Consider the following 16228-nt stretch of genomic DNA (forward strand, 5'->3'; position numbering starts at 1 on the left):
CGTCAGGCTCCGCCCGTTGGCTTACGTCACGTGCAGTAGGCCACGTGGCAGCATCGGGTCTCCGCCTGGGCGGGGAGCAGGAGTGTATGCGAACAGGTCCTCACCAGACTAGGTCTGGACACGTGTCGGTACCGGACCCCCACCTGGGTCCTGTTCAAGGCCAGTGTAAGTTCCGTCCTGGGACTTTGGGACCCCATTGCGGGCGGCCCGGACCCCATACGGGAGGGTCCGGATCCCATACCAGGGGTCCCGCTTGCATACGTGGCGGTCCTGGACCAACCCTAGAGGTCCGGACTGCATATCCAGGGGTCCGGCGCTCTCCCGTTGGGGTCCTGGCCCACTGTTAATGCTCTGGAGGATATCACCTTCTCTGGACACGTGGCGGCTCCGGACCCACCCATGTGGTGGAGTCGGGTGCTGCTGTGGACCCAGAGTAGTCGCCCGAGACTGGGACGAGTCATGGCCTGGTCCCACACACAGCACCATTACCACGCGACTAAGAGATAGCCGTGTGGCACTGTGACTTTATACAGTATTAAGGGGTACCCTAGTTTCAGGGTACCGACAATGCACATGAAAGTTTAGTGTACATGGTGCATATATTAAATCATCACCACTCATCTTAGATCTAACATTTTTATTTGTTTGGTATATTTTGCTAAGGATACTCTCCGACGTGATGAGGTGTAGTGGTGGAAGGTGTTATTTGTAAATTGCAATGATCAACCTGAGACGTTAGATTTAAGATAGATAGTGATGATTTAATATAACGAGCTACAGATTTAATATTTATTCAGTTTAATTGCCTCTTTCTTCTGCTGAGGTTAAAGTTAGTTTTTTCTTTTCTTTCAAAGCTACACCCATGTCAAATGTTTTCAAAGCTACGCCAGGCCAAAGTTCATTTGTAGTATATTTCGAAAAGATGGTACGAAAAATAGCCAAGCCGAGGAGCAAAAAAACAGAGAGAGAGAGAGAGAGAGAGTTAGAGAGAGAAGGCCTCAGGAAATTTGCAGAAAATGCCAAGCAACGAGTTTGTTGCAATTGAATTCTATCGCCAACAATCAATAATCTCCACTGGTTGAACAACCATCCCCACTCGGCCCTCCATGAATTAATTATGAATGATCCAATGCAATTCAATTCTGATGATGATGATACAGCTGCTTATGCCTACGCAAGCAATGCAAGCAGCCAGACATCACGCCATCATCCGTCAACTGCATCTCTTGTTGCATCTTGCATACCATCTAACATCTGCTCCAGCTGGCTGCCACTGAGATGTCACTATCTTAATCATTATTTTAAACTCCACTCTATAAATAAAATAGTGTAATCTATAACACAAAACAGTACACGGCCTACTGGAGATGAGAGTAGTGCTGACCTCGGTCGAGAGCTCTTAAATTTGATGGCGGCCTTGCATGCATGGCGTCACTCAACACGGCTGGCAGCCGTTTCACGTCCTGTCCTGAAGCCTTTTTGACCATGCAGCCGTCCGTGGTTTCGATCTGGTGGCGACGATGGATCGGAGCGGAGCCGAGGGCCTTCGATCGATCTCTCACATCGTCTCTCTCGGGAGAAAGATTCCAAGGTCGGAAGTAATTGCTACGGCTGCTGCACCCGCCTTATAAGGGTCCGCTGCTGGAAGCCTAACCGCGTCTCGCTACTGCTTCGTCGCCGTCTCCTCAGCTCGACGCGGCTATAGCTGCACTGACCGCACCTCGACCGCGTGCCCACCGGCACCGCTCAGTGCTAGCGCGCGCTCATGGCGTCGCTTGGCCAGCTCCTCCTCGTCGCCGGCCTGGCCTTCCTGGTGCTGCTGCTGGGTGCCCAGGATCACGGGCGTGGAGAGCAAGCGACCGGCGGCGGCCCGGCCGTTGGAGCAGCAGCCGCCGCCGCTGCTCCTCCCGCGCGGGAGGCTGTAATCATCAGCCGGCACCAGCATTCGCAGCCGTCGGCCGCGGCGATGGCGGAGAGCAAGCGGCTCCCCATCCCTCCGTCCGGGCCGTCCACTAAGTGGAACTACGAGGCGAATCACGAGAAGCCGTCGTCGTCGGAGTCGGGCTCGGGCCGCCGCCGCCTCGGGTGGTGGTGGTCCCCGTGACGCGGCCGGTGGCGGTGGGTTCTTGAGAGCTGCAGAGATCTCAAGGCTCAGCTAGCGTCGTGTGTGTCGTCTGCTTCGTTCACCATCTTCTCTCCTACTAGAAAGAAATTTGCGCAGATCTCATGGAGTACTGGCAGTATTGCTGCTCTGATTAGTTTCTTGTCGAGTGTGCATGAAATGGCTGTGAGATCTGCTGATGTTTCTTTCCGGTGTAGAATGGAATCGTCTCCCCTAATAATAATTATAATAATAATACATTCTGAAGCTAAGATTGGTGCTCTGATGTTTCTTTCCGGTGTAGAATGCTATATTTCATCTTGTTGACCTTTTTACCTGATGAACTGCTCCAGCAGAAAGAAACCTAATTACTAGCCATTGCTCTTGAAGACTTGTAGCAGTGTTCAAAACCAGGCACGCTGAGGCTGAGCAATGTTTTAAGGTCCTGTTTGGTTCGTAATGTGCCACACTTTAGTCATCCGAATTGAATAACTAACTTTAGACGAAAAAGATAGACAAAGTGCGACAAATTAGACAGTAAACCAAACATGTCCTAAATCTTTGGCTATACATGACATTTAGCAAATGCCCTCTCTAACAACTAATAGAGGAGCTAAATATGGAGGCCATATATATACCCGGCTATCGCCGCTAAATTATACATGAACATACAGATAGCTTGATCTACTTCAAACTGGCTACAGCCTACAGCAGACGGCAACTACAGCCAGAGATTTGAAGCCTTTTGGCACTGACACTGACACAGGTGCTCCTTGCTCAGGCCTTGAGTTTTCAGGCACAGTTTCCCATCGATTTGCTGCTCAGGTGTCAGGTGATCGTCCCGGCTGTTCTGAATTTTCATGGTACAGAGTTCAGAACCAACCACGGTGCCACAAAGACCTGAAAAATTAAGTCAATTCGCTTGGTTTTAATATATAGCGGTTTCTCTACGGTGTTTTTTGTCTATATAAATTACAACTACAACAGTCTAAACAGCCGATTTTAATCTAAAGAGAAAGAACAGTCCCAAAGCAGCATGCATATCAGGTACTACTAGTGATAGTGATACCATGAGACACTTATGGGACCAAGTTCAATAAGGCTTAGGAATTAGGAGTACAGCCACTATTTGGCCACTGACATGCACACCCATGCTACACATGTAACAGAAGAAACTAGAGAAAATATACAGAGCTTCTAAAACGGGCCTGGCAAGCTTCAACCCCTAAACCTAGCTACTACTAGCCATGAAGAATACCACGTAAGCCATGGGGGAATGATATGGGTTGGAACATCTAGAAAGGAATACATGTCTTAGGTTCATACTTCAATGGAAATATATAGTGAGTTGTTGCCATGGCTTGCATGCAGATACCAACTATATATGAAGAATATAGGGAGACTCGCACATAACCCTAATAAAACGAACATATATAATAAACATCATATGCTAAACTTGCGAGGACAATGGGAAATATTGGAAAATTTTCAGTTTTATTTAGGTTTTATGATAGTAATCATCATTGTCAAATAAAATTGTTGTGTTGTTTTTAGCATAACATCTTGTGCGCACTACATATCCTAGCTTTGATATGATCTTACCATGGTGTCACCATTCCTAAATAAGCATGTTATGTGATCTATAACGTAACATCTTGTGCGCGTTATATAACCTAACTTTTAGGATCTTACGATAACGTCCCTACTATTAAATAAGTTGTCGAGTTGTTTGACGTGACATGCAAGATATATCTCTAGGTGGCATGCCTTTCAAGATACGACTAAAGTTATAAATATATCAATCACGACAAACAAACATACAATTTCACTTTTAGGGTTTTACGCGATAGAGTATGTCATTCTCTATAAATGATCAAGCCCCGACAAAAGTAGACAATTTCGCTTGTAGGGTTTTACGACAGAGTACGCCATTCTCCATAAATGATCAAGCCCGGACAAAAAAAGTCAATTTCGCTTCTAGGGTTTTACGACAGAGTACGTCATTCTATATAAATGATCAAGCCTGGACAAAAATAGGCAATTTCACTTCTAGGGTTTTACTACGAGCCCCGACAAAAATAAACTCATCAAAGAGACGTGTGGCATTGCATTTAAGGCACCTCAATGAGTACCATAAAGGCAATACATATAGAATCTTGTAAGATGTTGACATTTCTTCCACAATGTGATTTAATAGTAAATTGTACCTTTATGGATACCTTACTGAACATGTATATGATACCAAAGTATCTCTAGTTATTCTGTTTGAACATGTACTTGAATGTGTAGTTGGTATCTGCCACTTGCTCTCGTAAACTCACCATGAAAAATGCATGTTTCAAAAAAGAAAACAAGTAAATAAACCACACACCATAGAATTTTATATACAAAACCAAATTCAGGTAAATACTCGTGGCAACGCCAAGAAATCAAGAGTTTCTTTACCCTCTATGCATGTGAGAAAACATTGGAGTTGCGACATTTTGAAATGTTCCAAAAAGACTATAGATTTTCTTAAAACTGCGTTACTTATCTTTTTATTTGCTAGCCAAAGTACACCAAGTGAAAAAAGTACTGTGTTCAATGCCATCTTCTTTGTTGTGTGATCGGAAAGATGAAATACTTAACCATCTAATTTTTTTGTCAGATGAAGTTATCGCTCCTTTTGCGAGAGACTCTGACACTTGTGGGGCTACAATTTACCAAGACATGGAGGGATGTTGTAGATGTGGACTTTGGGGTAACAATACTCTATGCTGGTGTGTTGGGAAAACTCTTAGCAAGGCAAGCTTTCTTTGATGGAAGGTGGTCTATAGTAAGTGTTGGTCACTTGTTCTCAAATGCTATGAGTTAAGAACAAGGCAACACAAATGTTAATGGTTAAAGACCTTCATCCTTCGAAGTATTATCTCCCTCAGGATATAATGATCTTCAGGCGAAGGTCATGAAGGACATACCTTCATCATTTCAATATGCAAGAATATAAACAGGGGCATATGAAACATAAAAAGACCATGAATAATTATACTAAATCATTAAATCATTCATATTGACATTATATAATCACGAGCAAACATTAATGATATTAAATTACATTTGTACCTTCGGCTTGACAGAAGGTAAAAATCCGAGAGTGACGTGCGAGCGATTACAAGTCAGCGTGAACAGTACGGTGTTACTGTTCATCTATTTATAGGCACACGACGCAGCCTGGGTAAAATTACATTTATGTCCCTGAAATTTTCTGTTAGTCAAAAGGTAATCTGTCGAGGACTGAGCAGTCTTTTCCTTTTAAGTCGGTTTTGTCCTTCATCATCATCCTTGAGCTAAGCCGAAGCTTCTCCATCCATAGCTTCGGAACTAATTCATCCTTCTTCCAAATTGCGCCTTTCATACCATGTACACCTTCATCTCAAAGCCGAAGCTTCCTGTGACAGTATATTATACTGGAAAGCATGTTAGTCGTGTTTTTGAGGACCTTCGAAGACGAAGGCCCCCAATAGTAGCCCCTCGCAGTATTAATTTGTTGTTTAACAAATTCAGACTGCGACATGAACGAAGGCCTTTAGCCGAAGGTCCGAAAAAACACCTTCCCTTCGCTAGAATAGCGAAAGTCAATGTGAAAGTCGCCTAGAGGGGGGTGGATAGGCGGAAACTGAAATTTACAAATTTAAGCACGCTACAAGCCGGGGTTAGAGTTAGAATAAAATCCAAGTCCAGGAGAGAGAGAAAAACAAATCAACCAAGAAATAAAGCGGATGAACACAGTGATTTGTTTTACCGAGGTTCGGTTCTAAAGAACCTAGTCCCCGTTGAGGTGGTCACAAAGACCGAGTCTTTTTCAACCCTTTCCCTCTCTCAAACGATCACTTAGACCGTGTGACCTTTCTTCCTTGATTTCTCGGGTCACTTAGACCCCACAAGGACCACCACACGATTGGTGTCTATTGCTTCGCTTACAAGGTTTTGAGAATAAGAATGAAAGAAAGAAGAAATCCAACCAAGCAACAAGAGCAACAAAGAAACACAAGAACGATCCTCTCACAAGTCCTAAAGCACTAGAATTGAATTGGGGACTTTGATTGGATCGATGGTTTTGATTTGTGTCTTGGAGTGTTGCACTTTGCTCTTGTATTGAATGAGGAGTGCTGAATGCTTGGATGGTTGGAGTGTTGCACTTTGCGCCACCAGACACTGTCCGGTGCGCCAGCCACGTCGCCCAATCGTTAGGGTTCGGGAACGGACGACCGTTGGAGCTTTGTCTTCTTGTGGCATCGGACAGTCCGATGCCGCATCGAACAGATACTGTTCACTATCCGGTGTGCCTCTGACTTTTGTTCTGACTTCTGCCGCGTACTGTAGCGCTGTCAGGGCACTGTGCAGTCGACCGTTGCGTTGGAGAGCCGTTGCTCGGCTTGATGCACCAGACATTCCGGTGAATTATAGCGGAGTGGCGCTAAAGAAACCCAAAGGTGAAGAGTTCGGAGGTGTACGGTCCTGGTGCACCGGACACTGTCCGGTGGCACACCGGATAGTCCGGTGCGCCAATCCAGGGCACACTTCGGTTTCTTTTGCTCTTTTCTTTTTGAATCCTAACTTGATCTTTTATTGGTTTGTGTTGAACCTTTATGCACCTGTGGAATATATAATCTAGAGCAAATTAGTTAGTCCAATTATTTGTGTTGGGCATTCAACCACCAAAATTATTTATAGGAAAAGGTTAAACCCTATTTCCCTTTCATTCTCCCCCTTTTTGGTGATTGATGCCAACACAAACCAAAGCAAATATATAAGTGCAGAATTGAACTGGTTTGCATAAGGTAAGTGCATAGGTTGCTTAGAATTAAACCAATTTATACTTCTATTAGATATGCATGGTTGGTTTCTTTGTATTTTAACATTTTGGACCACGCTTGCACCACTTGTTTTGTTTTTGTAAATTCTTTTTGGAAAATCTTTTCAAAGTCTTTTTGCAAATAATCAAAGGTATATGAATAAGATTGCGAGAAGCATTTTCAAGATTTGAAATTTTCTCCCCTGTTTCAAATGCTTTTCCTTTGACTTAAACAAAACTCCCCCTGAGTAAATTCTCCTCTTAGTTTTCAAGAGGGTTTTAATAGATACCAATTGGAACTTATACTTTAGATACTAGTTTTGAAATTATACCAATTGAAAATCATACCAATTTGAAATATATCAATAACAAGATACCAATTGAAAACTTTATTTCGAAAGGTGGTGGTGCGATCCTTTTGCTTTGGGCTAATACTCTCTCCCCCTTTGGCATTAATTGCAAAAAATGGAGACTTTGTGAGCCCTTTATTACTTTCTCCCCTATTGGTACAAGTAAATATGAGTGAAAGATTATACCAATTTGAGAGTGATGTGGAGTGATGGCGAAGAGTAAATGATACCAACAGAGTGGAGTGGAAGCCTTGTCTTCGCCGAAGACTCTTTTTCCCTTTCAATCTACGACTTAGAATAGAAATACACTTGAAAACACATTAGTCGTAGACATAAAAAAGATATGATCAAGGTATGTAAATGAGCGATGTGTGCAATGTTTCAATCAAAGTTCCGAGAATCAAGTATATTTAGCTCATTCCTAAGTTTGCTAAAGGTTTTCTCATCTAATGGTTTGGTAAAGATATCGTCTAATTGTTCTTTGGTGCTAACATAAGCTATCTCGATATCCCCCCCTTTGTTGGTAATCCCTTAAAAAGTGATACTGAATGTCTATGTGCTTAGTGCGACTGTGTTCAACGGGATTATCCGCCATACGGATTACACTCTCATTGTCACATAGGAGAGGGACTTTGCTCAATTTGTAGCCATAGTCCCTGAGGGTTTTCCTCATCCAAAGTAATTGTGCACAATAATGGCCTACGGCAATGTACTCGGCTTCAGCAGTAGAAAGAGCTACTGAGTTTTGTTTCTTTGAAGCCCAAGACACCAGGGATCTCCCCAGAAACTGACAAGTCCTTGATGTGCTCTTCCTATCAATTTTACACCCTGCCCAATCAGCATCTGAATATCCTATTAAATCAAAAGTGGATCCCTTGGGGTACCAAAGATCAAACTTTGGAGTATAAACTAAATATCTCATGATTCTTTTCATGGCCCTAAGGTGAACTTCCTTAGGATCGGCTTGGAACCTTGCACACATGCATACGGAAAGCATAATATCCGGTCGAGATGCACATAAGTAAAGATCCTATCATCGACCGATATACCTTTTGATCTACGGGCTTACCTCCTGTGTCGAGGTCGAGATGCCCATTTGTTCCCATGGGTGTCTTGATGGGCTTGGCATCCTTCATTCCAAACTTGTTAAGTATGTCTTGAATGTACTTTGTTTGGCTGACGAAGGTGCCTTCTTGGAGTTGCTTGACTTGAAATCCTAAAAAATACTTCAACTCCCCCATCATTGACATCTCAAATTTTTGTATCATGATACTACTAAACTCTTCACATGTAGATTTGTTAGTAGACCCAAATATGATATCATCAACATAAATTTGGCATACAAACAAATCTTTTGCAATAGTTTTAGTAAAGACAGTAGGATCGGCTTTTCCAACTTTGAAACCATTAGCGATAAGGAAATCTCGCAAGCATTCATACCATGCTCTTGGGGCTTGCTTGAGCCCATAAAGCACCTTTGAGAGTTTATAAACATGGTTAGGGTACTCACTATCTTCAAAGCCGGGAGGTTGCTCAACATAGACCTCTTCCTTGATTGGTCCATTGAGGAAGGCACTTTTCACGTCCATTTGATAAAGCTTAAAGCCATGGTAAGTAGCATAGGCAAGTAATATACGGGTTGACTCAAGCCTAGCTACGGGTGCATAGGTTTCTCCGAAATCCAAACCTTCGACTTGTGAATATCCCTTGGCCACAAGTTGGGCTTTGTTCCTTGTCACCACACCATGATCATCTTGCTTGTTGTGGAATACCCATTTGGTACCTACAACATTTTGGTTAGGACGTGGAACTAAATGCCATACCTCATTCCTCGTGAAGTTGTTGAGCTCCTCTTGCATTACTAGCACCCAATTCGAATCTCTTAATGCATCCTCCACCCTGTATGGCTCAATAGAGGACACAAAAGAGTAATGTTCACAAAAATGAGCGACTCGAGATCAAGTAGTTACCCCCTTATGTATATCACCGAGAATTGAGTTCATGGGGTGATCTCTTTGAATCGCTTGGTGGACTCTTGGGTGTGGCGGTCTTTGACCCTGATCATCTTCCTTGTCTTGATCAACTTCATCTCCCCTTGATCATTGTCCTCCTCTTGAGGTGGCTCATTGTTGGAACTTGCACACGGGCACAAGTCGATCCAACAGTGGGGGGAATGTTAGCACAAACAGGGTTTTAGCACGTGATGGCAAAAGCACTGTTCATCTGGCCTCTCACGGGCACTGTGCGGGGGTATTTATAGGTACCTGAGCGCGCAGCGCCTTGAGCTAAGGACGCATGTGCCCTCAGCTACCTAGGTTATCCCCAGAATATTCCCATAAAGCGGGGTTACAGACCGTAATTACAGGGATGCTTTTACAAATTAGGCCCGTAACGCACAGCGGCCACGCGGGGCCCGTTACGATGGGCCGGATCGCACGTGGGCCTCTGAGCTGGACGAGGCCGCACAGTGGGATGCCCTTCGTCGCCGGTCTTCGTCTGGTGCGGTACATGCGAAGGGTGTCCCTGCCTGCTTTGTCTGTGTTAGCTCAGCTGCTGCAGCGAAGGCTTCGAGCGAAGGGTGGCGCCTTTGCCTTCGCCCCAACATTTGCCCTCCGAGGGACCAGTTCGACAAAGTCACCTGGTGCCGAAGACGTCCCTAGATGGCGGAGACGCTGCCCTCGCTCGAAGTGGTTCCGCGGGGGTTTTTGATATGACCGTTGATTGACGGCGTACTGTTGGATTGCGGGTTTCCCAAAGCGCCGCGCCCTGCCTATAAAAGGGGGCGGGGTCGGCGCTTTTTGAACTTCACCTTCCGCGCTCCGCGAAAACCCTAGCCACCCTTTCTGCCGTCTTGCTGCTCGTCGCCCCGCCGTGCTCTTGTTCGCCGGAGATCTGGCTCAAGTGAAGCAGACCGCCCGCCGCCGCCGACGGTACGTAGCGATGCCGTCCTCGTCTTCTTCCGCTGCCGCTACACCGCCGGCCGTTCCCTCGCCGCCGGCCGCCGCCTCGTCTGAAGAGACGCTGAGTAGTTTAATGGCGGAGGAGTTGCGCGCCGGCGATTCTGTTGATTTTGGCGTATCGCGGATGTCGTCGGTCCGCGTGCAAGATATGCAGCGGTTGGGTTACTTCGGCGGCGGAGTTGCTCGAGTCCCGGGAACGGAGGAAGTCCCCGAGCCGGAGGGCGAGTTGGTTGTTTTCGAGGCGTTCTTCGCCGCCAGACTCCGCTTGCCTGCGCACCGATTTGTTGGCGAAGTCCTGCGCAAGTTCAACGTTCAAATACATCAGCTGACACCGAATGCCATAGTGGCTCTGTCGAAGTATGTCTGGGCGACGACTTCGTATGGCGGACAGCCATCGGTCGAAGTTTTTGCGAAGTATTATTGTTTGCACTGGCAGAAGAGGATGATTGGAGACGAAGTTGCTCAGTTTGGGTCCTGCACATTCACGCCGAAGACCGGCAAAACCACGATGCAGGTAGTCGAGTTGGTGCCTTGCGCCCGCAACAAGTGGGGCAACTGGAATGAATTTTGGTTTTACGTTGCTGAGGGCACCGTCGAAGGCCATGAGGGGCTTCCCTTGTCCGAAATGTGCTCTCATTTTTACTCAGCGTAACCGCCCTTCGAAGTGGCGGAGGAGGATGTGGACGAAGGGGCCCTTCGGTGCGCCGCCGGCCTGAGCAGTGGGCGCGACTTGGTTGAAGAATTTGTGGCGTACGGGGTATGGCCCTTGGCGCATGGCTGGGCGTTGGGCGAAGTGTGCCCTCGCCAGATGCCTTTCCATGGCGGAAGAGTGGTGCGGAGTCCCGCCTTCGCCCTGAATCTGCAAAACCGTGATCCGGCCGCCTTCGTGCGTGAGGCGGAGGATGCGGCGGTGCGGCTCGTTGGACGTTACGTGCCGAGGACAGAGGGCCAGCGCAGCTGGGATATCCGCGGGTCAAATGACCGTTTGAACAGGGTTTTTGAATTAAATCAATTGCCATATGACGGCTACCCTGGTCAAGACGATGTGGACCGCCGCGGGAAGAAACCGGCGGTGGAGACTGGAGACGACCCTGCGCCGGCGGCCGCCCCATCCTCTAAAAAGAGAAAATTAGGTACTGCTATGGGAGGACTTGGGGTTTCTGATGGTTTTGCTAGAGAGTTGATGAGGACGTGCGCGGCCCCGGGGGAAAGGATGTCTTCGCCCGAGCTCCGGGAGTCTTCGGCTCGGATGCTGAGGGTTACCGGGGGTTGTTGGCCTAGGAACGTTCCTATCCCCCGCGCGGCTGGCGAGGACTTTTTTACATCTCGCATGGTTCGTGAATGGAGGGTTTTTCCTTACGGGCGGAATATTGCTGCTGTTGTGTCAGCAGTGATGGACAAGGATCGCCAGGGAGCGGCCCAGAAGCGCCAGGCGGCTGTCAGGCTCGTTGAAGCCAGGCCGAAGAGGCAGCGGGGGGCTGCAAAGGCTGCGGCCCTCGGCGGAGGCCGGCCGCCGCTAGCGGCGAAGTCGGGCGTCCCTGCATCTAGCAAAGCGCCGGAGGCAACGGCAGGCGCCGGAGGCCCGAAGTCGGCGAAGGCGGTGCCGCCGTCCAGCGGAGTGGCGGAGGTGGCGAAGGTGGCCCGAGTGTTGCCGTTGTCGGGCAAACGTGTCACCGACTTCGCCACCGACATTAGTGTGGAGGACTATCTCGGTGGTAAGTCGTTGGCTCTATTTATTTGTTTATATTTTTTTTAATTAATTATTCGTTGGTACGTCGCAGGGTCGGGCGAAGGCCAACTTGCTATGGTTGTGCCCGCCGCGGCGACCACGATGGCTGCCGCAGTGCCGAAGGCGAAGGGCGGGGCTCTTAGCGCCGGAGACGAGGTGACGGCCCTCGCGGTTGTTATGGATGAGGCGGGCGCTGCGTCCCGCCGGCTGAAGGAGGTGACGGAGGCGCTAAGTCAGGTCCGCTGAGCTGGACTTCGTCCTTTTTTTTGTTTTTTTATCGGCTTGTTGGGGTCGCGGTCTTACGATTGCTCTGCAGGTGGCTGACTTCGCCAGCCTCACTGCGTCGGGGGCCCTCACGGTGGCTGTGGCTGCCGAAGTCGAGAGACTTCGGACACAACATGCTGACGCCGTCCGTGAGAAATCGGCCGCCGACAGCAAGTGTCGCAAGCTGGCGGACAAGGTGGCCACACTGGAGGGAGAGAAGGCTGCCCTCCGGCGCCAGCTGGCGGGGGAAAGGAGGGAGACCAACGAGGCTCTTGCCAAGGCGCAGGCTGCGCAGACGGAGGCCAACCTGGCACGGGCGGAGGGCAATCTTGCCAGGGAGCGCGCCGAGCAGCTGCAGGAGCGGCTCACCGCCCTGGAGAGCCGCGTGGAGAGGGCCGAGGCCGCGTCACGCGCGGAGGCGGAGCGGACGCGCCAACTGCTTGTAGATACATACCGCGGCCTGGGCGCGGGGACCGGTGATTTCAAAGTGCCGGACCGAGAGCCCGGACTTCGCTGCCTAGAGTGGGTGCAGGAGGAGTTGCAGGCACTCCCCACTGTCGTGGAGGGGTTTATGGCGTATGCCTCCCTGGTCACCTGCGAGGGGGCGATGAATGCGCTCTCCCAGGAAGGGTGCCGGCACTTCGAGGTCTTCGACCAAGTCGAAGAAGATTTTGAGCAAGATATCTTTAAGGTTGAGGACCCCGTAGTGAAGGAATCCGCCGGAGCTATCTTCGACCGGCTGTGGGGTCCACATGGTCGCGAGGTGGTCAGAGAGCGGGCCGAGACGGCGAGGGCTCAGGTAACGTTTTCGTATGTTTGGTGTTTGTTGGATGTAGGCTGTGTGTGTGTTTGATGAGTTTTGTGTGTTTTTGTCTTAGGCGGCGCGTGGCGAGAGGGTCGACGACTTCGGGGCGTTGAACAGCATGCTGTCTGACCCGGAGCCGACCCCGGCGGAGGCCGTGCCTGGGTTCGCCCTGGAGCCGACCTCGGAGACTAGGGGAGACGCGTCGGGTGCCCCCGCATCTGCTGCGGCCGGCGAAGGCCTGCCCCCAGAGGTCGCCGAAGGCGCACCTGATGCCTCCACAGCTGCTGCGCCGAGTGCTGAAGATCCCGCAGCGGTGGCGGCGGAGATTACAGCGGAAGCAACGGCGGAGCCAACGGCGGAGGCTTCCGCAACGTCAGGGCCGTCGCAGGTGGCGTAGTGGGTGTAGAGGGTTGGGGAAATTTGTACATGTTACTGAATTTTGGTTGCTGCGCAGGTTCAAGATTTTGGGCCTGCGCACACAACCGCTACTACTAAATTTTTGGCGGCTTCGACCGCGGAAGATGGTAATGAATGTGGTGGGTCTGCATCTGAGTTTTTTGATTGTGCTGACTCTGGGAGCTCGGTTGAGTGGACTGAGGAGTCGTCAGAGGAGGACTTGGACTACTTTGCGGCCTTGGATGTGGCTGCGGCGGAGGCTTCGCCGCACGTCGCGGACGCAGGAGATGTGCCAGGTCCTAGCACCGGGCGACGACGACGAAGGGCGGTTGCGAAGCGTAGAGTTAGTGGGGCGGAGGGGGCTCGGCTTCGTGTGAGTGGGACTGGCCGGCAGGAACTGTTGTCTTTGCCGGCCGCCGTGAATACAGGTGAAGGGGAACTGCGAAGTCTTTTTGCGGGTGAGGAGCTTAGGATAATGTTATTTAATTATAGGGAGATGGGAATTATTCCTAAGGTTGAGCCGATGTAGAGTGTGGTGCCCTCGCCTGTATGTGTAGAGGCTTGTATGATGAAGTTGAGTGCCCTCGCTTGTATATGTGTGCGAAGGCGTTATGTACTTTGTCTGGGTTGTTTTGTTGTGCTGTGCTGGTGTGATTATAGTTGGTCTTGGCACGGACGGTTTGATGTTGTCGTTTCTGCCTTTGTTGTGCTAGTCCGGTTGCACCCTTAGGTGTCTTCTGCGCGGACAGTCTTTGCGGTAGGCTTTGGTTTTTTCGCACTTGTTGTGCTAGTCCGGCTGCACCCTTAGGCGACTTCTGCGCGGATAGCCTTCGCGATGGACTTCGATTTTTTCGCACTTGTTGTGCTGGTCCGGCTGCACCCTTAGGCGACTTCTGCGCGGATAGTCTTCGCGATAGACTTCGATTTTTTTTCCGCACTTGTTGTGCTGGTCCGGCTGCACCCTTAGGCGACTTCTGCGCGGATAGTCTTCGCGATAGACTTCGATTTTTTCGCACTTGTTGTGCTGGTCCGGCTGCACCCTTAGGCGACTTCTGCGCGGATAGTCTTCGCAATAGACTTCGATTTTTTTTCGCACTTGTTGTGCTGGTCCGGCTGCACCCTTAGGCGACTTCTGCGCGGATAGTCTTCGCGATAGACTTCGATTTTTTCGCACTTGTTGTGCTGGTCCGGCTGCACCCTTAGGCGACTTCTGCGCGGATAGTCTTCGCGATAGACTTCGATTTTTTTTTCGCACTTGTTGTGCTGGTCCGGCTGCACCCTTAGGCGACTTCTGCGCGGATAGTCTTCGCGATAGACTTCGATTTTTTCGCACTTCTTGTGCTGGTCCGGCTGCACCCTTAGGCGACTTCTGCGCTGATAGTCTTCGCGATAGACTTCGATTTTTTCGCACTTGTTGTGCTGGTCCGGCTGCACCCTTAGGCGACTTCTGCGCGGATAGTCTTCGCGATAGACTTCGATTTTTTTTCGCACTTGTTGTGCTGGTCCGGCTGCACCCTTAGGCGACTTCTGCGCGGATAGTCTTCGCGATAGACTTCGATTTTTTCGCACTTGTTGTGCTGGTCCGGCTGCACCCTTAGGTGACTTCTGCGCGGATAGTCTTCGCGATAGACTTCGATTTTTTTTCGCACTTGTTGTGCTGGTCCGGCTGCACCCTTAGGCGACTTCTGCGCGGATAGTCTTCGCAATAGACTTCGATTTTTTCGCACTTGTTGTGCTGGTCCGGCTGCACCCTTAGGCGACTTCTGCGCGGATAGTCTTCGCGATAGACTTCGATTTTTTCACACTTGTTGTGCTGGTCCGGCTGCACCCTTAGGCGACTTCTGCGCGGATTTGTCGCACGCGAGGGTGGCTAGCGCTTAGCCTCGTGTTGACCTCGTATTGGTCGAATGTCGAAGACCGCCGTCGCGGTCTTTTTTCGACGCATGTTTTTGCGGGGGATTTTCACACATATATTACATGGCTCCGCCTCGTTAAAAACCTCACCCCCCGGGAGGAAAAGAGTGCGGGCCGGTACAAGATTGTTTTTGCGAATTACAAGGGCGAAATCAGCCCTGAGGAGTCAAACAAAAAATTTGCGGAGGTTGTCGATGTTCCAGGAGTGCTCCAGGTCCTCGCCGTTTGGCGTCGTGAGCCTGTAAGCGCTGGGAGAAGCTTTTGTCTTGACTATGAAGGGGCCATCCCACCTGGGCTCCAGCTTGCCCTTGGACTCCGTCCGAGCTGTTCGGACGAGTACGAGGTCCCCCTCGTTGAACTCCCTCGGGATGACTGTGTGGTCGCGCCATGCTTTGGTCTGGGCTTGGTATTTGTTTAGGGCCTGTAGGGCGAAGACTCGGTCTCCGTCAATGAGATCCTTTGAAGTTGGCTCGTCCACATCGGGGACGGCTGACGGAACTGTTCGTGGAGACCCATGCTTCATTTCTTGCGGGGTCATGGCCTCCGATCCGTATAGAAGGCAGAAGGGAGTAAACCCGGTCGCCCTGCACTCAGTCGTGTTTAGTGCCCAGACTGCCTCAGGTAACAAATCGGTCCATCTGCCCTTCTTTTCATCAAGGAGCATCTTCTTGACAACTGTGAAGATTTTTCCGTTGGCGCGTTCCACGACCCCGTTGGACTGCGGATGATAAACTGAGGCGAAGGCAAGCTTGGTGCCAATAGAGAAACAAAAATCCTTGAAGTCTTGGTTGTCAAACTGCTTGCCGTTGTCAACTGTTAGTTCGGACGGTACTCCGAAGCGGCAAACAATGTTCTGCCAGAAGAATTTTTGGGCA

General features: G+C 49.5%; 1 protein-coding gene across 1 annotated transcript; it reads left to right on the forward strand.

Moving 5' to 3' along the window:
- Positions 1-1681: 1681 nt before the first annotated feature.
- Positions 1682-2371, forward strand: LOC100273806 (uncharacterized). Its single transcript, NM_001148207.1, has one exon. The coding sequence runs from the start codon at positions 1766-1768 to the stop codon at positions 2102-2104; it is 339 nt and encodes a 112-aa protein (NP_001141679.1). The 5' UTR covers positions 1682-1765; the 3' UTR covers positions 2105-2371.
- The last annotated feature ends 13857 nt before the right edge of the window (positions 2372-16228 follow it).

The sequence above is a fragment of the Zea mays genome, chromosome 6, assembly GCF_902167145.1.
Source record: "Zea mays cultivar B73 chromosome 6, Zm-B73-REFERENCE-NAM-5.0, whole genome shotgun sequence".
Classification (NCBI taxonomy): Eukaryota; Viridiplantae; Streptophyta; class Magnoliopsida; order Poales; family Poaceae; genus Zea; species Zea mays.

Coding starts and splice junctions, on each gene's coding strand:
- LOC100273806 (NM_001148207.1), top strand. CDS start 1,766: ATGGCGTCGCTTGGCCAGCTCCTCCTCGTCGCCGGCCTGGCCTTCCTG.